At 54.2% G+C, this 25,706-nt stretch overlaps 9 protein-coding genes across 9 annotated transcripts; 7 read left to right on the plus strand and 2 right to left on the minus strand.

The window, feature by feature from the left end:
* Positions 1-268: 268 nt before the first annotated feature.
* On the plus strand, positions 269-916 carry AYL99_07954 (hypothetical protein; the record flags this gene model as incomplete). The annotated part of the gene is made up of 1 exon (XM_018839462.1): positions 269-916. The coding sequence occupies one exon, from the start codon at positions 269-271 to the stop codon at positions 914-916; it is 648 nt and encodes a 215-aa protein (XP_018690583.1).
* Positions 917-4,882: 3,966 nt separating this feature from the next.
* Positions 4,883-6,599, plus strand: AYL99_07955 (hypothetical protein; the record flags this gene model as incomplete). The annotated part of the gene is made up of 4 exons (XM_018839463.1): positions 4,883-4,956; positions 5,021-5,261; positions 5,351-5,799; positions 5,849-6,599. 4 exons carry the CDS (start codon positions 4,883-4,885, stop codon positions 6,597-6,599), a joined length of 1,515 nt encoding a protein of 504 aa, XP_018690584.1.
* Positions 6,600-6,836: 237 nt separating this feature from the next.
* Positions 6,837-8,964, minus strand: AYL99_07956 (hypothetical protein; the record flags this gene model as incomplete). Its single annotated transcript, XM_018839464.1, has 6 exons — positions 6,837-7,277; positions 7,388-8,061; positions 8,118-8,264; positions 8,339-8,428; positions 8,488-8,726; positions 8,804-8,964. The coding sequence occupies 6 exons, from the start codon at positions 8,962-8,964 to the stop codon at positions 6,837-6,839; spliced, it is 1,752 nt and encodes a 583-aa protein (XP_018690585.1).
* A 1,048-nt stretch (positions 8,965-10,012) lies between these two features.
* AYL99_07957 (hypothetical protein) lies at positions 10,013-10,845 on the minus strand (the record flags this gene model as incomplete). Its single annotated transcript, XM_018839465.1, has 2 exons — positions 10,013-10,203; positions 10,275-10,845. 2 exons carry the CDS (start codon positions 10,843-10,845, stop codon positions 10,013-10,015), a joined length of 762 nt encoding a protein of 253 aa, XP_018690586.1.
* A 905-nt stretch (positions 10,846-11,750) lies between these two features.
* Positions 11,751-13,941, plus strand: AYL99_07958 (hypothetical protein; the record flags this gene model as incomplete). Its single annotated transcript, XM_018839466.1, has 9 exons — positions 11,751-11,949; positions 12,026-12,055; positions 12,119-12,386; positions 12,447-12,511; positions 12,567-12,645; positions 12,698-12,847; positions 12,900-13,163; positions 13,216-13,349; positions 13,403-13,941. The coding sequence occupies 9 exons, from the start codon at positions 11,751-11,753 to the stop codon at positions 13,939-13,941; spliced, it is 1,728 nt and encodes a 575-aa protein (XP_018690587.1).
* A 1,292-nt stretch (positions 13,942-15,233) lies between these two features.
* AYL99_07959 (hypothetical protein) lies at positions 15,234-17,039 on the plus strand (the record flags this gene model as incomplete). Its single annotated transcript, XM_018839467.1, has 1 exon — positions 15,234-17,039. The coding sequence occupies one exon, from the start codon at positions 15,234-15,236 to the stop codon at positions 17,037-17,039; it is 1,806 nt and encodes a 601-aa protein (XP_018690588.1).
* Positions 17,040-19,905: 2,866 nt separating this feature from the next.
* Positions 19,906-21,816, plus strand: AYL99_07960 (hypothetical protein; the record flags this gene model as incomplete). Its single annotated transcript, XM_018839468.1, has 1 exon — positions 19,906-21,816. The coding sequence occupies one exon, from the start codon at positions 19,906-19,908 to the stop codon at positions 21,814-21,816; it is 1,911 nt and encodes a 636-aa protein (XP_018690589.1).
* Positions 21,817-22,441: 625 nt separating this feature from the next.
* AYL99_07961 (hypothetical protein) lies at positions 22,442-23,901 on the plus strand (the record flags this gene model as incomplete). Its single annotated transcript, XM_018839469.1, has 3 exons — positions 22,442-22,609; positions 23,444-23,647; positions 23,701-23,901. The coding sequence occupies 3 exons, from the start codon at positions 22,442-22,444 to the stop codon at positions 23,899-23,901; spliced, it is 573 nt and encodes a 190-aa protein (XP_018690590.1).
* Positions 23,902-24,230: 329 nt separating this feature from the next.
* On the plus strand, positions 24,231-25,577 carry AYL99_07962 (hypothetical protein; the record flags this gene model as incomplete). The annotated part of the gene is made up of 3 exons (XM_018839470.1): positions 24,231-24,915; positions 24,967-25,151; positions 25,200-25,577. 3 exons carry the CDS (start codon positions 24,231-24,233, stop codon positions 25,575-25,577), a joined length of 1,248 nt encoding a protein of 415 aa, XP_018690591.1.
* Between the last annotated feature and the right edge of the window lie 129 nt (positions 25,578-25,706).

The following is a 25,706-nucleotide window of genomic DNA, read 5'->3' on the forward strand; positions in this document are numbered from 1 at the left end:
TCCTGAACTCCAAGTCGTTTAGCCGACCCTGATCCGTGGGCTTGACTCGGACGCAAACATATTACTCGCACATTGCATCACCACCCGCAACCATCCCCCCATCGCCACACAACTCCCGCAACTGGGAATCCCAATCCCGGATCTGGCTACTCGCAATCATAATAACATCACGGGCCCCCCAGACTCTGGGCCTGTATATCAAACTCGACATTCTCGTCGCGTCTTCCCACAACATTCTCTTCCCTTCCCACCTCGCACCGACAGCAAAATGTTCTTCTCGTCGCCCACCTCCAACATTACCCCGGCCATGACATCGGTGGCTATGTCGCGTTCAGACTCGCGCGACTCCACCTCGTCCAACACCTACTCGTACGCGCCGACCTCTGCCTACACGGCCCTGGTGTGCGCGTCACCCACCTCAGCGTGGCCAGCCTCCCAAGCTCTTGCACGAACAGACAGCAATGCATCCAACTCTACGTCTTCGTCGCAAACGCAGTCTATTGCCATGCGACGCGACAGCAGCAACTCAACATGGATGCCTAGCCCATACAGATCCTGCATGTCGTCGTTTGGCACCGAACCCAACTCATATCTCTCTGACGACGACCTTCTGTGCCCTGCCGAAGACCTCAGCCTCCCCGTTGAGACGATCCCGGCCCTGGCCCCCAAGAAGGACATGACGACCGAAGAGCAAATTGCCTTCCTCCGGGAACTCCAGGAGAAGGAGGCTGCCTCCAACCAGCCCCAGGCAGCAACCCACTACGTACGTGACGCCGAGGCGAAGCGCAGAGTCGTGCGCTTCGCCAACCAGGAAGCCAGCGGCGCGAGCAAGTCCCGCCGACCCAGCGCCAGTGCCATCAAGAGACGTCAAAACGGTCAACGACGTGGCACGAGTTGCCTGAATGGCCCTCAGTGAGGGACATGTGTCTTTGTCTGGGGCTGGCCCTGGCTACATCATCTGTCATGTGTTTTTGTCTAGCAAGCGCATTTGAGCGGCTTTACACTGGCTCTATGGAGCAGTTTGTTTTGCATATCTTGAGCATGGGACACGGCCTACGATACCCCCCGCCTACATGGCTGATTGGATATGATTTGAACATGGTTGAGTCGATGTTATGACTCCCTCTTCAACTCACAGAGGAACCTCAGAAGTCTAGAGTCCTCTAGCTTAGTATTATTAGCTTAATATATCTATTACTGAAAACCAAAACATTGCATTCCTTATCTTTTCCCCTCATTCCATGGCTCCTCGTCTTGAATGACTCAGAAGTTGCTCCAGGTGCGTCGAGCGGTGAGTGTAAGGGTGAAGCTTCCGGCGGTTCCCAGTCCCTCTGGCACATTCTCCGTCCCCTCTACGAAGAAGCTACGGATCTCGATACTGACGATGATCTCCCACTCGACCGGTTGATCTCTTGGGGCCAACAGTAAGCAATTACCTGCGCAAAGAAAGCCCGAGAAGCTGTTACGCTATGCTCTACGACCGCAACGTCTATGCAGGGGACTCGGCCATGCGGCTGGTCCCTAAGCTGCACGGAACAACTCCGGCGGAAAAGAATCCGCCGATCAAGCCTGGGGAAGAAGAAAATCCACCGAAGGACCGATGGAATTCTGCACCATCTTCACATGATGCATCCCGAGACCTTCACGGGATTCTACAGTCTCTCAACTTCTCATATCGCTATCATCTGCTCCAGCATGCACCTGAGCAAGAGGGTCAGTTGGACAGTCTCACCGAACAGCACTTTTCTGGGAGGGAAACATGTCGCGATGAAAGGTGCCAGGGCGACCGTCGCCTTGCATTTGATTACATACGTGAAGCAGTCGTCACCACTTGGGTGCCACTCACCCACCAGTGGTTGACCAAGAATGCAGGATGTACCCCTTGACTCATCATGCGCTGCCCGTGTCCCAATCGCAACCACACAAATATTCTCTTCTCCCATGCTCGAAATTTCACGCACCTTCTTGAATCTTCACAAACACAGCCGGTTCGAGTGGACGGCTCGGCTGCTCGCTCCGGCTGCCACAGCAGCATTGTTTGTTTGTGAACAAATGCTTTAACTTTGGACGATCCGAAGTTTGCAAGAATTTTCCCCTTTCTCTCACCTCTGCTTCCGAGTATCGGGTATTCTCTCAAACAGAGTTTCCGAGAACGCTCGATCAAAATCCAATCACCGCCTACCAGTACTGTGTGTCTCGTACGGAGTTCTGCCGAACTTCAGCAAACCTATTGTTCGCACAGTTTCCGACTTGGGGAAACTCAGGCTCTTGTTCACTTAGAATTTCCCCAACTGTGGGTAAAAACATAATCACTACCGCCTCGGGTATTGAACTCTCAAGCCAGCACAAAACACTGCCGTGTGTGCCCGTTGCAATTACTTGCGTACCCGGAAGGCGATGGCGACATTTTAGTGGTGGGACACAGTCAGAACTCAAGTGCTGTGTGCTGGCATATTCGTCATTCTTCTTCCTTCGGTCTGCGACAACCCCGAAATCGAAATCCCCCCGGGTTGTGTCTTCGGCGAGTCATACCCTTGTTGAGACATGTGGAAAGCCATCAATGAGTTTCGAGATTGGGTTCCCTCCACTCCACTCCCCTCCACTCCCACCCGGCGTTGTCAGCGTTGCTTCTGCGGTTCTCCTCCCTCACGACGATCACCGCAGATGGGCAGTGGAGAGAGAGAAATGTAACAAATAGTGTGGGATGCCGAGCATTACCACATGGCAAATTACATATAGTAAGCATGCTACAGTAGATGGGTTGGACTTCCGATCTGGGTAGCACTAGTACACTAATATTGGGGGTGGTGGAAGACTGGCGGGTGTGAGAATCTTCGTTGACTGCTACGGTTGCAGAGGCTACCAACACCAGCCAGTCGATTGGTTGTCCACACAGTCGCCAGCATCAGTGGAGGAGGAGGGCAGAGACCGCAGAGACCGCGGAATGCCGCGAAAAGTACCGAGTAACCGCCCAGCGTTTCAGTCTGTCTCTGTAGCCACTGCAAAAGCACCAGCCACGCACCGCCACAACATCCAGCCACTAGTATGACGTAGGCAACTCAACGTGGATTGCAGCTCCAAGCCACCCATTGCAATTTTCGTGATTTCAAGATTTCTTCATCGTATGCCAGACGATCATGGCACAGACAAAATCCTTGTCGAGCTTCAGCAGCCGACCGGATATTACCTCCTTTCGTCACTCACAAAAATCAGGTTTTCCGGCAGTCAACTTCCTTTTGGAGTGGCGAGGTGTCATCGCACCAGGTGGCATTGTTTTCTCCTTAAGGGCAAATGCAGCAAGATGGTTATTTTTGCCACCAAACCCATCACTGGTGCGACAGCGATGTTATCGAGCTATTATCCCTCACCCGAGAGAAATCCGGGATGGGCAATAGCAGTCATAACATCGCACGAGCTTCGAGCTTTATTTCTCGTGTTGAATGAGCGTTTAGTTGCCAAATTACTGAGACCACGAGGGACCAGGAAGCCAGTTCCAACAGTACAAGATGGACTACGTACGGAAGACAAGCACATCTCTCTTTGAGAGTTCTATTCTCTTTGGACCGCTCAGAGGGCTGTTCAAACTGAACTTCCCGTTGGACCCTTCACGGTGAGCCAGATCAAGCTTGTCACTTTCAATCGATGTTGCCGAAATGAACGTCATCTCTTTCCGCTGATAGCTTGGGGATACGCTGTGCCCCATATTGAGGATGATTCTTAAACTGGAGGTCTGGAAGACGATGAAACTATTAGGTCTTGTCGCCTTCGGAGACGAACTCTAAAAGAACCAGCCACCGACTTCCAAGATCGCAACGGGTTATCACTGATGACGATAGGGCGATCACTTTCACACTTCTACAGCTGAGAAGACTCCCAGGAGCTTCCCTTTCTGAAGGATCTTTCCAGGTTGGTTGACAAGGCAAGGTCAAATCATTTGACAGCAGCTATACCACCTCGTACTCACTTCGAGGTTGCGTCGGTTGGTGCTGCGAAGTCACGACCATACTGTTGAAGCTCAGAGTTCGAGGACCTCAATTGAGATCACCACTAACACTAGCATTTACTCGATCCCGATGCAGATGAAGCTCCGACACAGACCCCATGCAAATGCGATGCACAAATGCTTTTCGAAGCATCCACCACGCGCGTACCAGTTGACTTGTGCAAGAATCTCGAACATTTGCTGCAGTGGCTTGATGATTCTTGAGAACCAGCCAAGCCAGTTGGTCTTGGTCGTGGCGCCTACGTTCACACTAAGGCCACAGTTCTATTCCTCTCATGCAGTGGTCAATTGTTGTTGACGTTCATCGGTGCGATACGCATCAGCCTCCTGTCCATATAGACCAGCTTGTGTGGGTTGATGACCCAGTACAATTCTGGTAGACTCGCATCGTTGTGACCGCGCGTCGGTACGGATAAGGGAAGGATATAAGATTCTTCCGTTTCACATGTATTTGGCCTCGTATAGAATGGCCATTCGCTCGAGCCAGAATGCAGCGCATTCTAAACGCCTCGTGCAGCGATGTGATCGCCATGCTGTTGTCCAAGCAATGAGCCGGCCAAAAAACCTATTCCTCGTCAACAGCAACGAGAGATGTCAAATCAGGAGAGAAATCTGGCTGCTCTTAAAGTCAATGACTCGACATCGTGTGGCACTAGACCAATATAAGAAGCCCGAGGTCAACGTGGCCGCGCCTCCGCAATGCCCCAAGGATGCTATTTTGTAGCGCCTCCCGGAATGCGGAAGACGGTGGACTTCTCTCTCTAGACGCCCAAGTGGCTGCCTAGGCTTTCACGACCTTGCTTACACCTCAACGCCACTGATTTCAGACCATAATACCTCATACGAAAGGCACGGCCTGCCAAAGCAATCGTAAGCCACATGGAGTCACCCCAGGAGGTCGTCAACACTGGTCCTGCTCCACGGAAAAGATCGAGTGCAGCGACGGAAAAGCGGTAGGTGAATGGCGGTGGTCATTTAATTCGTTTATATTGGTGCTCATTTGACAATCCCTGGTAGGAAGTTGCGCAATCGACTCTCTCAGCAGGCATTTCGGGCACGGCAGTCTCTGGAAATCAATGAACTCAAGCAGCGGCTAGCCCTGTTCTCCGGTTCAGAGAGCGATCGTAACAGCAGGCTAGTAGACGAGAACCGCAAATTAAGACAGCAACTATGGCAGTCCGAGAAGAAGCTTCGAAGTCTCCAGGCGACACTGAAGAGCATTATCGACACCATGGTGGAGAGCAGGGAGAACAACTTTGTAAGTTCTGGAGCTCGCCCTCATGACATTGATCATAATCTCGTCTATTAAGCTGGGCCTTGTTGAATCTGACGAAATTCACACACAAGGACGCACATACTAGCGGACTCAACGAAGACGATGAAGGGCTGGATCCTTGGCCGGTCGAGCTCGATGTGCCTTCTGGCCACGCTGACAGCGAACCACTGTCGGCACCTCTCAACATGATATCCGACTCGGATGCATGCCGTGCATCGGGCTCCGTTGTCTCGCCCAACGAAACGTCTACCACGGAAGCATATGCAACAGAGCCGCACGCCGCGATTTCGTCGAACGAGGATTCCTTGGGAGAGGACGTCAATTGGGATATTGGCCAGGGGGTCTTAGCATTATCCACCACGTCACCAGTGCAGCACACTCCTCAGCTCTCGGTTGCGTTCCCTATGTATCGCAACTTGCAGGTGATGGCACGTTCCAACTACTCAGAACATATCCATGCCTATGAGATGTGTGCCGTAACTGGCTACTTGGGCAAAAGACGAAACCCCGATCTGGGCAGGTACGTCTTCCACCCCGCTGTGAATCAACCCACTGAACGAGTGTCCCAGTCTTAATCACATGGTGTCAAGTCTCGTCTCCGCCTTTATCAAGATTGCCTGGGGTGGTATGGAATCCTGGATCCAATGGACCAACGGAAAGGAGACGCTCACCAAACTTGCGGCGTGGCGGATATCTCCTGGCCCTGAAACATTCGCCGCCATACCGCCCTCGATGCAGCCAACTCCACTCCAGACCGCAGTGCCTCATCCGCCTGTCATCGACTGGTGTGTCTTCCCTTTTCTGAGGGACAAACTAATTCAATACCACTGCTCGGATCCGGGACTGGACGAGATTTGTGGCGATATCGGCCTCGCGTACGTCGTGCAAGCGGACCTGTCCGAGTTCGTGCTGGGTGCGGAACCCCTGGTGGTGTATTTCAACATCCACGACATCATCGTCGGTATGGAGACGAACCCGACATGGCTGAGCGACGGCGACAATACCAAGACCACCTCCACATCCGCCAGCACTGCCATGATCGGGCCCAAGCTCGAAGTCAAACTACCTGCCCCAGACCTCTACACCTTACTGCACACCAAAGAGTACGCCCACGAGATGTACCGCCGCCTCAAAATCGGCCAGGGCGTGGAAGAATACCTCTGCGATCCCGGCCTGTTCGTCAAGTACCCACACCTGTATGAGCCGGACGTCAAAATCGCCCAAGGCGTGCCCCTGCGGTCGCGCAATAGGATCTCCTGGCCCACCCCGCGCCCCCTGGACGACGTGGCGATGAGCTGGTATCGCAGGTGTGCGTCTTAACAGGGCGGCCAAGCCGCTGCTGCTCCTACGTAAAATAGGCTCTGAAGCAGGGTGAATCGACCTATTTATAAGCAATATTTTCTGGCTCGCCCGACCCATTCTGATATCAAGGATGAAGCAAGAAAACCTGGACCAGTGCATCTATCGTCAATCTCTTTCAACAAACCCTCTTGCGCATCTGAATTTGACCGCGATGAAATACCACGACATTTCAGAATCATTTCCACCTCCTTCGCATCACGCCTGTTGTGGCAGCTCCGCGCCTTTCACAGGCACAGGCAGATCCAAGCTCCATGGCACATCCGCGTTGCGAATATATGGAGCCAGGTCCACCTGGCGGCCGTGGTCGTGCTCGAATTCCAAGTCCGTTCGCCCATTCCCCAAGAACGCCCAAACGTTGTCGCTGTCGTAGCGCAGGTCGTAATGCTCATACCGTGGGGTGCGCAAGGTCTTCAAATGGTGCAGCAGGCTGCCCGGCCAGATGTAGACGCGGCCATCAGGCTTGTTGTCCTTGTACCATGATCGACACTCCTCAGCCCACACGCTGTACTTCTTGTGCCATGCGTCCAGGTGCTTGTTGATTTGCGTTGTCGGGCCCTGCCGCGGCTCCATCGCCCGGATGCCTTCCTCTTGCATCTTGCGGCAGCATTGCAGGGCGTATTCGAGTTGGACCTCATGCTATACAAGATGTCGAGTTAGCAAAAATGACCGAGTTTGATTCTATCTTTCCCGAAAAGGACTGGGGGGATTTTCAAGGCCCAAGGAATGCAAGAAAGTGACTTGCTTACCGATGGCAGGGCACACCCCTGGCCCCAATTGCCCGTCGGCCCGTTCACGACGAAATAGTTGGGGAATTTGGGCGCCGTGATGCTGAGATAGATGTTGGGCGTTTCCTTCCAATCCTCCTGCATCACGACGCCGTCTACCCCTGTGATCTTAAAGTGCGGGGTGTACGCAATGTCGAACCCGGTCGCACAGGCGATGATATCGAAGTCCAACTGCTCGCCGGCGGCCGTCACGAGCCCGGTCTCGGTAAAGCGCACGATCTCATCGTGGATTACCTTGACGTGGTCCAAGATTAGGGTCTCGAGGTAGCCCTCCCCGGGCGTCAGCCTTCTACACCCCGGAGACCACTGTGGAATGAATCTCTGTTTTAATTCTTCGTGGCCCGGCCCGATCTTGGCCAGCATGCTGGCTCGCATCCCCTCTCTGGCCTGGATGTTCAGCTTGGTGCCGCGCAGAAACATCGGGAACATCTCGGTCAGGGCGGACTCCAGTCTCTTCCGATATTGAAGGTGGAACTCTGGATCTGTGCGGAATTTCTGTTTCTCGGCTTCGATATAATAGTGCTTCCCGACTGCGGCTGCTGGTTGGCTGTTTTCATCTATCTTTTGGTCGTCGCTGGCGACTTGGGGGGCGATATAGGTCATATTTCGAGCAAAGACAGTCAAGCTCTGAGATCCTGCCGCACGATAGTTCAGTGGAAATGCCTGTCTGAGTTGTGTGGCAATTTGTTACCTCTGGCCAAATGAGGCACCATCTGAATGGAGCTTGACCCTGTTCCCAGGACGGCCACCTTCTTGCCTTGCCAGTCGATCGAGGTGTCCCAGTTGGCGCTGTGGGCGAGAATGCCCTTGTACGAAGAAATGCCCTCTATGGCCGGCCCTGCGAGAGCTTAGCTGTTCCGTCTCTGCACAATCAGGCGGCCTTCACGCGAGTCGACCCTTGACGAAACTCACATTTCCACTTGTTGACAACACCGGAACCGTTAATCAGGACGTTGCAGCGATCCGTAAACGTCTTGTCTCCACTTCTGAGCTCAACTTCCCCTGCATTTCCCGCTTGCGTAAGAATGGTTCCATATCTCGTGGAGACACCGCAGACTCACATTCGCCGCTGTCCTCGAACCACGTGGCGCTCACAACCTTGGTGTTCAGCTGAACATAGCGCTCCAGCTTGTACTCTTCATAGAACTTCTCAAAGTACGTCTGGATCTCATCGGAGCGCGAGTAGAAGCCCGACCACTCGGGGTTGGGCCGGAAGGTGTAGGTATAAGTGTGGGCGGGAATGTCGCACGCGCACCCGGGGTATCTGTTCTCCCACCACGTTCCGCCGATGCTTGGATTTCTTTTCGACGGCGAGTCCACGGGGTCAGTCAACTGTTTTACAGGGACGTTATGTCCGGAGAGGGTTCGTTGACATACTTTTCATAACAGATCAGCTCATAGTTACGCAGCTGCCGCTCAGCCTTGTACGCCAGCAACAGGCCCGACGCGCCGGCGCCGACATGGATGATCTTCAGCTTTCGAGGTTGCGAGTGATATTGGTCAAGGATCTCGTACTCCTCCTCGAGGTTGGCAATCATCTTGTAAAGAGTGAAGGATACTGCTGCTTTTCTTACGCGTCTTGGACCATCGAACGACAGCAAAAGGAAGGAGATCTCTTTCAAAAACAATTGAAGGCGGAGACGGTTCGGCTTTCCAAGCCCAAGCACGTATGTATTTCATCACCTACTTCGATCTCTTCCCTCGGGATGATATGGCCTTTGCCATATACGGCTTCGGAACCTCGGCCGTGTCATGCCATGTCTGTCTTGTACCAGCTCGCTGTATACCAAGATGCGCATGCACTGCGCGGTAGTCCCCATTGTGGAAACCGTGGGCGCCATATCATTGGGCACCAGGAGCCCCAGGGACCGCAGGTGAATACCCGCGTGGCAGACGCTGATCCTGTTGGGTCTCTGAGAGACTGTAATAGGTCGAAATTGCAATGCTGACAAGTCTTCGTCCGTCCGTCGTACTGCTCGTGCGCCATACCCATGGATCTTCGAAGGAAAGACCAGCGCGCGCGCGTGTGTGTAGCACATGAGTACCTCGTACGTTCGTGGCCGCGGCAAGACAGAAAGGGAAGGCCGTGTCAGTGGCATGACTTCATCCGTCCTGACTCGCAGGGCCTGGCTGGCTGGCCGGCCGGCTGGGCGTGGTCAGAGATCTGTTACTATCCCTGTCCAGCATTTCTCCGCGTTGAGATGGGGGCTTTTCTGAACCTAGAGCTCTGCAACGAACTTGGGTTCTAGCTTCCTGCATCCTCGTACATACCGTACATAGCTACCTACGTAATAAAGCCTGGAAGGGATACAGGTTAGATGTGGCTTGCTTACATAGACGAGCACGGGCGGACGAAACTCGGGACTTGATCTATTTCATACACGCCGCCCATGAGGTCGTTTGGTCTCTTAGGTAATCTGACAGGCTTTCAACCTTTACAACTGGACACAGAGTACAAGTAGATCGTGTTTATGACTGTTCTGGATCACTTTATGGGCTTCTCTGGTGGAAACAGCCTTCTCAACCCGGTGGATAACGAGGGACCTCCCTCTCTCTCCCTCCCTCTCCCCATCTGTCTTGATGCCTTCATGCGTGGCCCCCTGTCACCGAGAGCACTTCACCTGCAACGTAGCTGGCTTCGTCCGAGAGCAGGAACGCGACTGCCGACGCGATCTCCGACGGCTGGGCGACTCTCCTCAGCGGATTGCTCGGCAGCGTCTCGAGGAAGCCCTTCTCCTCCTCGGCGCGCTTGACAAACGCTGCCGTCGCCGTCGCACCTGGACCGAGTATTAACCATATTTGTTTATATCAATCATGGCTTTTTGAGCGTCAAAGGGAAATCACCTACCCGGTGCAACAGAGTTCGTCCGAATGCCGAACTTGCCAAAATCCTCCTGCCACGCCCTCGACAGTCCAATCACCGCGTGTTTCGTCGCACAGTACACGGCCAGGCCGCTGACGCCGCGCAGACCCGCGCCGCTGGCGATGTTGACGATGTTGCCCCGCGAGGCCCACGGGCCCTGGGGCTCCTGGCTTTGCATGGCGCGCAGGGCGGCGGTGCCGTAGTTCCACACGCCGCCGATGTTGACGTAGATCATGCGGTCGTAGGCCTCGTCGGACGCGATGGGGCCCTCCTCCAGCCCGATGCCGGCGTTGTTGACCAGCCCGTCGAGTCGGCCCGCCGTCGCGACCACTTTCGCCATGTACGCCCGGCACGTGGCCCGGTCGCCCACGTCGACGCCGCCCTCGAAGTGCACGCTGCCCTTCTCGATCAGCGGACGAAGCTCGTCCGGCGGAGTCGTGGAGAGATCGACCGTCCACACCGTCGCGCCGCGTGACGCCAGCGCCAGCGTGATGGCGAGCCCGATGCCCGAGGCGGACCCCGTGACCACGATGTTTTTGCCGGTGAAGGTTGCCATTATCCCCTGCGTATCAGAATCAGAATCGTGGTGATACGCCCCCAGTCCGCACTAGACTGCAACTGTATCTAAACCCTCCCCCAGCTCGCGAAAACGGTCCGTCCATGTTATATGATGTGATTTGCAGGCCCAGCATTGGAGATGTGTGTGAAATGTAACGAATGAAGGAATGAATGGAGTTCGGCAGGACAATGACTCGAGCATTATCCGGGGATATGAACCAGACGTGGTGCTTCGTACCTCGGGCATGGCATATTTCGCAGCCACATGAATCGTGGGGACAAAGGCCACTGAGCCTTTTCACTGTCAGCGGTGGAGCAGCGAACCGGGGTCTTGTCAGCCTTTTCACTGTTGTCACCTCCTGGAGCTGCATATCGTCCCTCTTGTCAGCCATGCCTGACTCGATATCCGTGGTGGATGCTTGTTGGTCAGATCGGACTCGGAGCGGAATAATGATGTTGCGTCTCGACTCTGATTCGTCGCTGGGGACTTCGACGCCGTTGCCCCTGGGCGAGATGGCGAACAATGGGCCTATGCAACTCCTGGACATTCACATATTTGCCTCCGTCTGCTCGTCGGATGGGCTCATGCACCCGCTATCTGTCTCTGGTGGAGGAACTCCAGGCCTACCATTTGGCCCCGCTACGTTCCAGCCTCGCGGTCGAAGCCCGAGACTATGGCTGGGGGCTTGACCCCATGGGGCAACGCAAGGGCACCACGCGTGGAGGGCTTGATGCTGTGCACCGGCGAATACGGAGTACATATACAAGCGAGATGCCCCTGGAGACTGGGGAAAGGACCGACAACATTGGAGAGCTCCCTCTGCTGTAGCCTCTTCCCCAGGCACATCGACATCCTTTCACCGACATTGCTACGCCGTGAGCACTTGATCCCTCACCACCACCATGAGCAGCACTCCAGACCTCGACCAAGACGTCGAGTCCAGGCTCGAGGAGAAAGAGAGCCCGACAGTGACACGACACGAAATCGTCGATCTCGACGATGCAAAGCACCGTGTGGCCAAAGGAGATGACTCTGACGGCCGCGTCAACTGGACGTGGAAACAGGTCGTAGCGACCATCTCGCTGTGCGGTGTCTACGTCGGTAAGGTCACCCACCACCTCATTACAAATATGGCCTTGAATGAGATCACCTTGCTGACGAAAGCCATGTTCACCAGGATCGCAAATCCCACTCTACTTCGTCGGAGGTAATTCGCACGACCGTAGCCCTTCTTCTCTCTTCAACCAGAAGTACTAACGGCAACATTAAGGCTCGCTCAGCTATATTGCCGCCGACTTGGGCTCGGCTTCAACCGGCTGGCTCCCCGTCTCGAACTCCTTGGCTCTGGCCGCGGTCTGTCCCTTCTGTGGCTACCTCCAAGACATGTTCGGCAAGCGAAATATTTCCATCATGGGATCAGTCATGATTCTGGTTGGCGTCTTGATCACCGCAACCGCACACACCTTTGCTCAAGGCGTGGTCGGCATGACCATTGCGGGCGGCGGGGCTGCTATTGGAGAGCTGACGGCGCTGGCTGGGTGAGTGTGGTTACCCAAAGAATCCTGAAGCCAGTCATTCGCTGACCTTTGACTCAATAGGACGGCGGAGCTGGTCCCTGTCAAGAAGCGCGGCATCTATCTTGCATGCGTTACTTTTTTCATCTGTGGGCGAAACCCTCTCACTGCAGTTCCCGGCACACATACTGACTCCGCGTCAAGGCCCATTCTTTCCATATGTCCTATACGCTCAACTGCTCTCTGCCAATGCGACATGGCGGTGGGGTCTATGGATCACATTGTAAGAGACACATGAAATCCTTGACCCGTCCACGTGTACTGACAGACCCAAGCATCTACAACGCCATCTTCTTCGTGGGCGTCCTGCTGTTCTACTTCCCCGACTCCCACCTCCTGCGCAAGGGTGACCTGAGCCGGGCTGAAATCGCTAAGAAGATCGATTATGTCGGTGCTTTCCTCTCCATCACCGGAGTGATCCTGTTGTAAGCCACTTTGAAGGGCCATTCATTGACTTCCCTCGCTGACGGTGTACAGCCTCGTTGCTCTGCAGTCAGGCGGCTCATCCCACCCCTGGACGAGCGCGTACGTCCTCTGCATGCTCTTCTTTGGCGCGGCACTCATCGCCGCGTTCGTGATCTGGGAATGGAAAGGGGCGAAGTATCCCATGGTGCCGAGGGACCTCTTCGTTGGTCAGCGTGTCGTTGCCATCGCCCTTGCAGTTGCCTTTGTGTCAGGCATGAATTTCTACTCTATGATCAACTTTGCTCCGCTCACCTATAGCACTGTCTATGACCCCGAGTACGTGTCTGCCGTGGGATCTTGCTCTCGAGAACTCGCTAACACATCTCAGTCCCATCCAAGTCGGCGTGAAGGGTCTTGGTTATTCGATCGCCATCACGGTCGGCGCGACGGTCATGAACGCGCTGCTCACCATCTTGAAAGGGAACAACCGCGAGCTTCTGCTGATCTCCTGCGTCTTGATGAGTAAGTGAACCAAGCGTGTGGTCTGGCTATGCAGCGTGCTGACTTCCACGAAGCTGCGTTTACCGGCAGCATGGCAGCTGTGACTCCAGATAATGCAGGACTGGCCGTGGGCCTGGCGACCGTGGCCGGGTTTGGGATCGGAGGCGTCATCGTCCCCTCAGCCACTATCGCCATGACCGCCTGCCCGGACTCCCTGATCGCCACGGCCACGGCGCTGACACTCACGATCCGCTTCGTCGGCGGCTCCATCGGCTATTCCATCTACTACAACGTGTTCGACGAAAAGCTGACGCGCAAGCTGCCCGAGCGAGTCCTGGCTTTTGCACTGGAGGCCGGTCTGCCCAAGTCGTCGGCGACCGCCTTCGTGCAGACGTTCCTAACCGCCCCGGCGAATGCCACCAGTGTTCCTGGGGCCACGGCGGCCGTCATCCATGCCGCGACCATAGGCACCCGTTGGGCGTATTCGGACGCCCTGTCGTACGTTTGGTATGTCAGCATTCCATTTGGCGCACTGTCCATCGTCGGATGTCTCTTGATCGGCGATATCTCCAAGTACATGACGAACAGAATCGCCGTCCAGATTCGGCACTAGGGTGGGCTCTCTTCGAGCCGCAAGCTATGGACGCGATTTGTACGGCTGTGGTATAGGTTACTGTCAATTCTTGGATCGAGATATACTGCCGAGCTCCTCAGTATCACACAAGACTGCTCTCGATGGTGGCACGCGATGACGGCACCTGCCTCCTCTTTCGTGGACAGGCTTCAGCTCTAGCTCTATCTGCACAAAAGCGCCAAACCCGATTTCCTCCTGGCTGCGGTCCCCTTGGTTTCGATCTGTAGGCTCTGATGCCTTTTCTAGAGACGGGACAAGATTGAAATAGGTTCTGGCCTTCTTCCTACACTGTCTACAGTGCTGCCGATGCCGTGGACAAGAAAATAGTTCAAGCTAGTTATCATGCAATGTGCCATGTCTGATATCCCTGTTTCGCCTCAGGTTGGCCGCAAGTTCTTGCATTTCTGGGACGTGGACAGCATGTGAAACGGGTTTACATTTCACACCTTCTCAACGGCAACGGCGGTCACTGATTTACCAGAATCCCCGTGGTTCGGTACAGACATGAATGGTCGAATCATAAACTGACTGAGTATCGTATAAGAACCCCTATCGGTGCTCAGCCTTAACCCGGAACGTTCCCTACGTACTTGGCGCTGGGTCGACTCCTATCTCAGCATACACAAGAAAGCTATTACGGCAGAAGACTAATAGGCAAGTTCGAACAAAGTTCACTAATTCTACCTGGTGACTGCGATTCCTATTGTCATTGCGTACCTGCAGCCCAATTCGCTGGGCGGAGTTGGCTCGGGAATCGCGGCCGAGGTTGTTAGGCCAGTAAAAAGTAATCAAAGGCCTTGGAAGCTGACGATGAGAAGCTATCCATCCTCCGCAGTTTCTGGAGAGGCCTGAATCGTGTTGTGGGATTCTTCCGATTCGTGCCTCTCCTGATGGAGGAGGAGCAACGAAAGAAAAGTACCAGTAAGCCCGATCGTTACCAACCAGGACGAAGGAAATTACTCGGACGCTCTTTTGTTTAATTTTTCTAATCAGTCGTTTCGGGCCTGTAAGGGACTACACACAGAGAAACAATTCCCTCGTTTCCTTGTCTCTGGACGGTCTCTCTTCAGCGTGCAGATATTGAAAAGGCAGGTGAGTTGACGCTGGTACCAGGTATCGCTGGGCACCTCCAAACAAATCGAGTGTCTGTGCGAAACTCCCACTTCGACTGGCTGGACTTCAGCTGCAATCAATCATTGATCCGACTCACATCAACATTGCTGGGGACTATATACCCATCACGACTGAGAGATCGGAAGCGACCACGCAGCATGGATAGATTTCCCGAATCAGGAATCCTCGTAGAGGCCGAGGAGTTTGATGACTATGGAGGCTGGGTGCTGGACTCTCAATTCGACCTCGAGATGGGCTCACCCTACCTGCTGGCTCACGGGAACGGCAGACCCGTCGCGGACGCCACGACTAGCGTCTCCATCCCTGAAGCCAACACATACAATGTCTGGGTTCGCGCCAAGGACTGGGTTCCTGGTCACCATCCGGGCAGGTTCACGCTCGTGGTCAACGGGAGCACCTTGGACACCGTCTTTGGAACAAATGACCTCGACTGGTCCTGGCAGTTGGGAGGTAGGGTGGCACTGGCCGTCGGTGAGACAAGGCTGGTCCTCCACGACCTGACTGGCTTCTGTGGACGCTGTGATGCGATTTTCTTGAGCCACGACGACGTCGCCCCGCCCCAGGCCGTCAACGACGAGACACGGGCCTGGCGACGTAGGTTCCGCGGCCTCCCCCAGGACCCTGTCGACGCGGGGACGTTCGATGTTGTGGTCATTGGAGGCGGTGTACCTGGTGTGGCTGCCGCTCTCACGGCTGCTCGACTCGGAGATCGCATTGCCTTGGTCCACGATCGTCCTTACCTAGGGGGCAATGCCAGTGTGGAAATTGGCCTTCGCCCACGCGGAGTGACAGGCCCGCTCATAGACGAGATCTCCAACCGCAAGCCCAATGGCGATATCTACGCGAAAGAACTGCTCGATGCGGAAGCCAACGCGACAGTCTTCATTGAGCACGCCGTCTACAACGTGGTGAAACGGGACTCGACCATCGTCTCTGTGGATGCCCGCCACGCCCGCAGTGGGCGCGAGGTGCGCTTGACGGCGCCAGTGTTCATCGACTGCTCCGGCAAGGCCGTCGCCGGGCTGCTCGCAGGTGCAGAGACGCTCTTTGGGCAGGAGTCGCAGGCAGAGTACGGCGAGAAGCTCGCCCCAGCAGATGCCAACAACATGCACCACGGAAACACTGTGTTCTTCCGCACACGGATGGCCGACGCGCCTGTCTCTTTCCCGCCCGTCCCCTGGGCGACAGACGTGGCCAAAGACTTCTCCGATCTGGGTGGCCAGCTCACGAGACCTGGCGTAGAGAATGGTCCGGGACCTGCCGTCACGACCGCGAACTCTGTATCCCGAGCGAAGGTCCCCCGGCGTATGACAAGGCCGCTCACGCACTTCTGGGAGTACGGTCAGTGGCTCGATCCGTACACGCACGGTGAGCACATCCGCGACTTCCTGCTGCGGGCGATCTACGGGACCTTCTCCAATGTGAAAACCAAGGACCCTCAAACCTACGCCAATCTCGAGTTCGACTGGGTCGCCTATGTCGCGGCGCAGGGCGAGTTCCGCCGGTATAAGGGCGCGTACGTGCTCACTGAGACCGACATCCGCAACCACAAGCCCTTCCGCGACGCGGTGGTGCAGAACGAGGGCGCCTTCTGCCTGCACTACCCGGGCGACGAGACGTACGACTTCCGTCTCCGCTGGTGGGAGTGGGATGAACGCGACGGTAAGCCCTACGACATCCCCTTCCGGTGCCTGTACTCGGCCAACATCGAGAACTTAATGATGGCTGGCAAGCACATGAGCGCGACGCACGTGGCGTCGTCCAACACCAAGTTTATGGGGAATGGCGGACAGCACGCCATTGCCACGGCCGCGGCGGCTCATTTGTGTAAGAAATACGGCACGACTCTCAGAGGTGTCTACGAAAACCATCTTCTCGAGCTTCAGAAAATCGCTGCGTCGATAACTGGTACGGATTGTTCAAGGCCCAGAAGTCATTTGTGACGAATCAAGGCGTCTCCATTACATCTCACACCAAGATTGTCTAGCTTTGACCCCGGCACGGGTCATGATCTTCGATGTAGTTGAACAATCAGCTCATGGCACATGTGCCTGTCTGCACCGTTGGTACTCGAAAGGTCCTTAACCCGCCCCTCCTGGTCCTATGGTTGTTGTTTGGCAGGCTCAATGGGGGGGAATGCTCAGCCTAGTAGCCTCCTGAGGCTGCTTCTTACAATCCTTGTAAATTCCAAGGGCCACCAATCAGCCCTGGAGACTGAGGAGGTTGTTGACAAACACCACGAATCAAAGATTATGAGCACTGCAACCATGTGATGCTGTCCTCGTTGGATGCCCTACTGTCACTTCGTGAAGACATGGTCGACCCGACGGATGTCTGTACATGCCACAGTCGTCTGCTCCTTCCTGACATCAGAGATGTGAAATCACAGGGAGCAACTTCTCGACGTAGGAGGCACAATCCACCTCGTCCCTCTACGAATACCTCTCCCTGGTAATCAAGCCAATGGGTCCGACGCAAGAGCAGAGTCGGAGCGAGAGAAATGGTTCCAAGAGAGTGATTGCCGGCTCGAAACCCGGGGTCTCATGCAGGCTGCACACCCTCTACCAAAATCTCGTGCTTGCAACGCAGGTAGTAGCGAATCAGGTCATCGCTTCCATGGAAGCAGGGCGCAAAGCAGGCGCAGATAAGGCACTGCAGTGACAGACAAAGACCATGGCTCTAGCCCAATCAGATACAGACACCCAAGCCGAATGAAGCCTCGTCCAAATAAATCACTGATTCCATTCCGAACGTCCCGTCCCATCCGTGTTGGGCGATAATTCGGCCTTGTTCTACACCTAAACTTCTGCTGCGAACAGTATCATCCTCCCTGGAATTACTGGTTTGGCTGACCATGTCGCTTGAAGCCGAGATATCACCCACTTGAAAGAGCAGCATCATAGCCCTCAGACGTTTTGGAACCAAGCGCCAGCAGCCTGCCGAGAGCATGAGGCTGAGAACCCCTCCCCAGCCGGGGTACATGCACACTGCCCCGGACTAAAGCTGCAAGGCCTAACGCATGGGGCCAGAAAATACGACACTCCCACCACTATCAGCCAATACCCGCAAAATTGTAATCTGTGCTGTGCGTTGGTCCTGTGCGGCTTCTGCCGGTGTCCTCATGCAGCGGGCCTAATTATAAGTTTTTTGGCTCTCGAAAACTGCGTTTTCTGTCGGGATTCTGGAGTCTTGCGGCTGGCGAACACATGCCCGCGGATGCAGTTTCCTCATGGAACTCAGTAGGCTGTGAAATTGCTCCCGCACCTCCTCTGCCGCCGCTTCGATCCGGTCTTGGGACCAAAAGACAACAGCGACAGGGGCTGCTGCAGAGGTCGGTGTATGGCTAAAGTATGTCTATATAATGGAGCCGCACTTGGAGCATCAACAAACACAAGTTTCCAGTTTCAACTTCTCATAATCATTATCTTTATCAAGTCCTTCATTTGAGCATCCCATCTCTTTCCCCGATATTACCAACACATTCCCTCATTACAACCAGACTATCCTTTGACTCACTTAAGAAAGCCCATTTTCTGCTTCCCATCGAACGTCCCAATACCAACCAACCAGCCAGTGTCATCACAATCATTTGCCCGACGAGCTATACCATATCATAGCCGAGCATATCGACCCTCCGATCCCATTCCTCATTTTCTCGGATTCAAACCTCAATCTACGCAAAATGAGCCACGGCCAATTCAACCAGGTTGCCCGTATCCAGCATCAGCACCAGCACCATCATCACCACAGTCACCAGCACCAGCAGTCACGCCATGTCGCCCAGCAAGTCCACCACAACCACAGCTACAGCCATGGTCAACACCATTACCACCACCATCAACAAGTCTCCGTGAGGGTCATGACATATTCCTACTCGTCCTGCCGTCGGGTTTAATTCTAGGGACAGAGAGTCCTGGAAGCTAGGACGGGGCGGAAGCGGACGGAAGAGAGGTGGGATGAATGTTGGTTGATGAAGAGTTGGCCGGACAAGACGGAGAGGGATTTGGAAGCTGCTTTGACGAGACTCTCACAACACGCCTTCGACTATGGTCACTCGCGACATGGGTATAGGGAACATGGATGAGCTGATTTGAACACAACGAGTCTGTAGTTATGCTTTTTTCAATACTCTCTCTATACAAATGGACTCTGGCATGGTCAACATTCCTCCCCACACGTCTTCATTTCATTTTCATCACTGTCGAACAGGCGGTACCCTTTTTCTGTTCAGATTTTAGACTTCTAGTTCGGCCGCCGTCGAGTTTGTGCACTGCTCTCTGACAGCTCCGATGAGCTGGTGTGACTGGTGGCTACGGGAAAGTTACGAGACAACCCGAGCCACTCCCAGGCCTCTTGTCGCCTTATGGCTTTCCTCACCTCACTCATTTCCACAGAACCATCCCATGATATTCGTACGTTTCACGATGTTGGCCTGATGAACACCATACTACGTAATACCTGGTACTCGCAGAAATACCCACGGAGCCAATCACAGACACCGCTGATTGCCCTTACCATAACGAGTAAGGTTGGGTTCCTGGACTTGATCGGCCTACGCTACTCCCAAAGTAGGCATTTAGTCTTGGCAAACCCGACCCGGAGAAACAGACAAATGAACCTTCCTCTGGCCGTTCTCCTTCAAACTGAATCTGGCATGCTCTCTCTTCATATCTCGTTCATCGTCACCAAGGCGGTCGCTGCAAGGTCACACGCAAGTACGATCGCTCAGCGTGAGCCGATGCCTTCATCGATCCTCTCACAGGAGTCTAGCCCCTGAGCTGCCTTGGAAGGTTCGTGAGGTGAGGATATATGGCAGCCGCTAGTCCAATAGCTGCCACTATTGCATCATTCAAGCTCTGCTCATGCACGCTGCTATCTGATCTGGAAGAACACTTTACTATCTCCGCAGCTCGGGTGGAGTTGTCCACAGCAACCGCAGTTGCCATATCTTACACTTGGGGCGAGTTTGACCGGCGCAAGCATGTACTTGGACACTGGACAGGTGCTGCAGAGCGACGTGTGAGCTTCGAGCTGGGTGCGGAATGGGATCTGGCAAGCTTTGTACATCGGCTCGTACAGCTGACTTCAACTTACCAGGGCCTCTGGATTGATCAGGCTTGTCTGCCACAAGATGTAAGCGACGAGGAATGGGCTGACGTGCTCATGTCAATTCCCCACGTGTTCAAGACTCTACCGGTGATTGCATTGTTTCCAGGCCGCTTGTGCAGATGCTTATCCACAACCTATCAACGATACCAAAATGCCATCCAGGGTCCCCAGGATGGCCCTAGGTCTGTGGCCTTTGGCACCTCAAAGGCGGTCGGAGAAGCCTATGAGAGGCTACGCGACATCATCACAGCGACGGAGTGTATCTATGCAAATGGCTGGTGCTCCTGGGTTGATCGTATCTGGCCATCCGAAGAGCTGCGGTACTCCCGCCAGATCTCCGTATGTTGGGCGGAGGAAGGCTTCGCAGATTGCCGCCAGCCTGGGAATCCCACCTTGAAGCCCGAGGAGTTGTCCGGCATGCCAATGCTGCTGTACCGTGATATGGAGTCCAACGGAGCATCGCATGAGGATATCATCACCGAAATTAGGCGGAGAGGCTCAAAGTGGATCAGACGCCTATGGCTCGCGATTGGCGAGAATCTCAAGGAATACTCCGAGGCAGCGTCAACAAGCTCATTTTCCCTGGATCAGCGCAAGAGTGAGGATATGGCGCGATTCTTGCTGGGCGAGGTCATGCAGCTGGGAAACTCTTCGAATGCGCTCTCTGACTTGTTCCGCTTCGTATGGGCGTGTGAAATCCTGGCACAAACAGGCAAGCAAGCCACGAAGCCGCACGACTACATTTTCTCCGTTTGGGCGGACTGGCCAAGCTACCAGGTCCCTCGCTCCTTCTCTCATCTGACCTGCTTTGAGCTGCTGGCCGATGCATTGGATCAGTTCAAGTCTGGCGACCACCAAGTATTTGTACCCAGCTCCAGTCCTGCAGGCCTCATCAACTCTTCCTCAGCAGCATCATGGAGATTTACCTGCAACCTCAGTCGGGACCCCGAGTTGATTGAAGACACTCATGACGTGTATCGCCCCTTCTTCTGGCTCAATCCCATGATTGGGACGTGCTCTGCTCTTCCCCTACATATTGAACACGGCTTCTCTCGGCCGTTTGAACCACGCCTGGTGAAGGAATGGATTTCCGAACTCCCGGCAAGCGTGGTCCTTGACCATGTTTTGGATTTCAGACAGAGAAGAAATGGAAGATTCATTGCAGAGGTCATCCGCTCTGGCACGAGCGACATGAGGGGTGACCCTTTCTCACTGCACGGGAAGCTGCACCTTGAGGTCGATGACATTTTCGACTTTATATGCCGTTCACTCAACCTCGACCAGGCAAAGTGCCGGAGAGCAAATCTCCAAGCGATATGTATGCAGCGCCAAGTGACTAGTAAGTTTAGTGACACATGGAGGTATACAAAGGAGGTCGTCTGCTTCGGACTTGCCAATTGGAAAAAGATTGAGGATGCAAGACTGGGCGGCCAGAGGACCCTGAGTGTCAACATCACGAACGAGAACTGGCCTTTATACGAGGCTGTATCAATACCGGGACAGAGTGACCACTTCTCGATCGCTGGGGTTTGGATTCCGCTCTGCGATATCTGCGAATGCGAGTTGGAATGTACAATAGACAACGACGACATTAATGGCGCTCTAGTGTAGTCAACGCAACAGCCTTGAGCCGATAGCTCGTGGTGTTCTCCTCTAGAATCAAGCCGAACGCCGCACGAGAGCAGCCCCGATCATAAAGTCGCTTGCTATTCCACGCGATGGAAAACAAACGAGGTTGAAAGTGTCTGAGTGGGGAACGCAGTTGACCAATCAGCAAGCGCCCCTTGTCTTCAATGGCATAGTGCATAATTAATACTTCCTTTCTCCTAACTTCACATCTTCCTATACCTCACTCGATCTCTGCTCCAACAGACTGCCAAGCTTAGACGGACTGTCAGTTCAAGCGTTGATATTCGTGCTCTTGTTCCCGGTCCACAACATCGTTACCAGGATTCCCGTTCAGCTCAGTGTTGGACGGCAACCCGACCGCACAAGCCTTGCAAGCCCTCAAGTCGTCGACGAACTCAAGCCGTACGCTTGACATCAACCTCCGACAAACGCCAGGGCCCAGTTCTCGAACACGCTGATAATCCCTACGGTTCTATCCCGGGATTCTCTCTTCCATTTACCACATTCACCTCCTCATCCCCGGCCGCGTCAGCTTTCCAACACTCCACGGCTCAGTAGAGACAGAAGAAGATCAAACAAGGAGAAGACATAACAGGAGGGCAACAAAATGATAACAGACGCTCAACTGTACAGCCTGGCCATCTTCCTCGGCAGCGCGGCGATGCTGCTGATCGTGCTGTACCACTTCCTCGAGGTCAACGCGCAGGGGGACGACAAGTTGAACGGAGAACTGCGGGATGAGAAAGCCGGCGTGGGGGCTGTCAAACCACCGGCTGTCGGCGAGGAGACTCGATGATATATGTCAACTACGACGACAGAAAAGAAAAGAGACGGATGCAGGTACGACCAGAATATCGTCTCGCCGGCGCGGGGTTTCGAAGTTGAAGGCGGCAGGCTGATTGGAACGAGGCGTTCAAGTCCCGCGCATGCGGGAGAAAAGGAAGAGAGAAGCAAGGAATGGCGATCATAGGGCTGCACCAAAGGCGCAGGTAGAGGAGGCGGGAAAAGGTGAAGGCGACGTCGCTCGTACCACAACCCCAAGCTACACCAATGCCATCCGATACCTACCAGAGCGGCTCCCAGCTTGACGCCTTCCTGCTCTGAGACATCAACAGGCATCGTGAGAGAAAGCAAGGAAAGAAGCAGAAAGACAGCGCCACAACCTGACAGCGCGGCACGCCCAGAGAGGAACTTCCGACATGCCCAAGCAAGGGGTACACCTGGCAAGATCTCATTCCATAACCCTCATCAGTCATGTAAACATTTGTATCACCACCCTAGGGGTCGGAGCGACAGTACGGCGCTATATGAGACCTCCAGCCCCTCAAAATAGAAGTAAGGCCTTGAGACAGCGTACACTTCAAAAGAACATAATATTAACTAAGATGAACTACAATCAGGGCGTATTACCTCGTATATCTCCCTTTAATTGGGCTGTTCCAAGGCTGCCACTAGCGAGTTTTAACTTCTTGGCGGCGCAACGCCGATCGTTGGCTCTCCGCAACTCCAAGATCTGCCTCCATCAACACCCCGCGTCTTCACCGTCCCGTTTCCTGCGCGTGCTACGAACTATTAATGGTGCCTTCATCCTCCCTGTTATTCATTTCAGTCGATATGGCACCGACTGTTGCAAAGCGAGACATGGACGGAGCGTCGAAAGGTTACGACTGGTCTGACCGCCGACGAGCGATGCCTCCGTCTGAAATTCAGCCCGCTTCAAGGACAAGAAGACCGCGCCGTTCTGCCCAACGCGAAGAGGAGGACAAAGACACAACTCAGCACCGAAGAAAGAGCCGAAGAATCCAGGAAAGATGTCAGTTTCCTCAAACCACTTGTCCGATTCGCGTGTCACTGACCACGGTGCAGCCGACCAACATCACCCGCAAAATCCGAGAAGCCCTGAGACCTCTCGCATGGGCCTACGATCACAAGAGAAACAAGCTGCAAACCAGCCATGAGCTACAAGAGGAGGAGGACGGACAAAGCCACCGCAAAGACCATCAGGAAAGCAACAACCTCGTCGGAAAGAGAAAGGCAAAGATCCTACACCCTCACCGGCAGACCTAGTGGCACACAAGAACAGTCAGTTATCGCTGGCGCTTCGATGAAATCATATTGCTAATTCAAAAACAGCTGAACAGCGGCGTTGTACGGATACCGAAGACGAACCAAACCACGACGCGAAGCGTGCGAAACGCAGGCTACCACAACACACTGAAGTAACGACTGGACCTGATAAGGAGAATTTCATTGAGACTTGGTTAGAAAAGTTCTGTTGGTCTCGGAGATCCTCAGCAGCGTCAGCAGAAATCGAAACCCCCTTTCTGGAGGCACTGGTCAATATGCCTCGCAAACCTTCCCGTATCCTCCCCTCTCCAGACAACAGCGAAAACACGATGTCTACATCCAGGAAATCCGAGAAGTCTGCTGCAAGTGTCCATGACACGAATTACCGACAGTGGTTGCGCTATCGCAATATTTACGTCAACCGTGGAGCCCCTCCACCAGAATTAATGCGACGGGCAGAGAGAATAATATCACGCTCACGAACATCCCCCGACATGGATGACGAAGCAGTCCAACAGGTGATCAGAACAAGTCGAATGATTGAAGACGAGGTTGAGGAAGTCATCTTACAGCAGTTGGCCCCCGATGTCATTCCCGCTATGAAGACGCTTCCTGATGGGCGATTGGCATCGAATGCCAGCCAACTATGGTGCAATTGTGTCCCCATCCCGCTCAAGCCCTCTATCCTTACGGACCCACTCCCCTTACCCAGGCCCAAACCAGACCGGATTTTTGGGTATTCCGAGGAAGCCTTCACTGAGAGCCAGTTGGGGACAATTGATCTACTTGTCGACGACTATTTCGGCCGAAGCTATGCTATTCCGGACCAGAAGATTCGATTTCCTTTCCTAGAAATCGATGTCATGTCGCAGGCCAAAAATGGAACTCACTATATTGTAACAAATCAGGCCGCTGGTGCTGGTGCTATCGCATTGAACGGCAATCTAGAACTGATGCGGCGCAGCTCCGGACTGGAAAAATTCGATTACGAAGAACCACTATATTTCTCCATTAGTATGGACCATGAGCTAGCGCGAATAAATGTGCACTAGCTAAAAGCGGTAGCTGAAGGACGCCATAGCTTTCATGTCGCAGGACTATCAAAACATCTTCTGGACGATGCAAATGGTATTCGAGCGCTTTCTCGGGCAATCAAGAACATTCTTGACAACGGTACCGACGTCCGGCTGCGAGCACTCTGTGTGGCACTGGATGCATACCGCGAGACAGTCATTCGCGACAGAAACGCAGTAAATGCGCAGAGAGAACCGCAACACGAGGTTCTAACGGAATCGCAGGCTAGGCAGCGGCCCAAAAGTGGAGCACGCGCGCCTAGACCTCATTTGGCAGACGGCGCATCTCACTTGGAAGCCGTTGGAATCAGCCGAACTCCAATTAACCCTGCACCGACTTTGCCTAGCGGACAGCGAGCCAGAAGAGGAGTATCTACGCCTGAAGTTCATGCGGGAGCGGTTACACCATACGAAGAAGTCAGAACCAGTCGACCACCAGTCGAACCCATTCGACCTATGCACACTGAGCAGCGGCCCCAACGCGCAGGGACAGCCAAACGTCGTCCGGCGCAGAATCCGGTCGACATTCCCGCCAAGTCGACACCAAACGCGGCCCAAAGGCTATGGAGTACGACTAAATGGTTATATTTTGGCATCGGGTGACGAACCATCCTTGAGAGGCCGCTCAAAAAGCTGACAAATGATACCATATCTGTCATGGTGCCGTGCTGAACCGATATCGGGACTCGTTCTCTTCTGGACGCCCTCCGTCTACATTGAGCATCAGCCCAA

Source organism: Fonsecaea erecta, assembly GCF_001651985.1.
Source record: "Fonsecaea erecta strain CBS 125763 chromosome Unknown Scaff7, whole genome shotgun sequence".
Lineage (NCBI taxonomy): Eukaryota > Fungi > Ascomycota > Eurotiomycetes > Chaetothyriales > Herpotrichiellaceae > Fonsecaea > Fonsecaea erecta.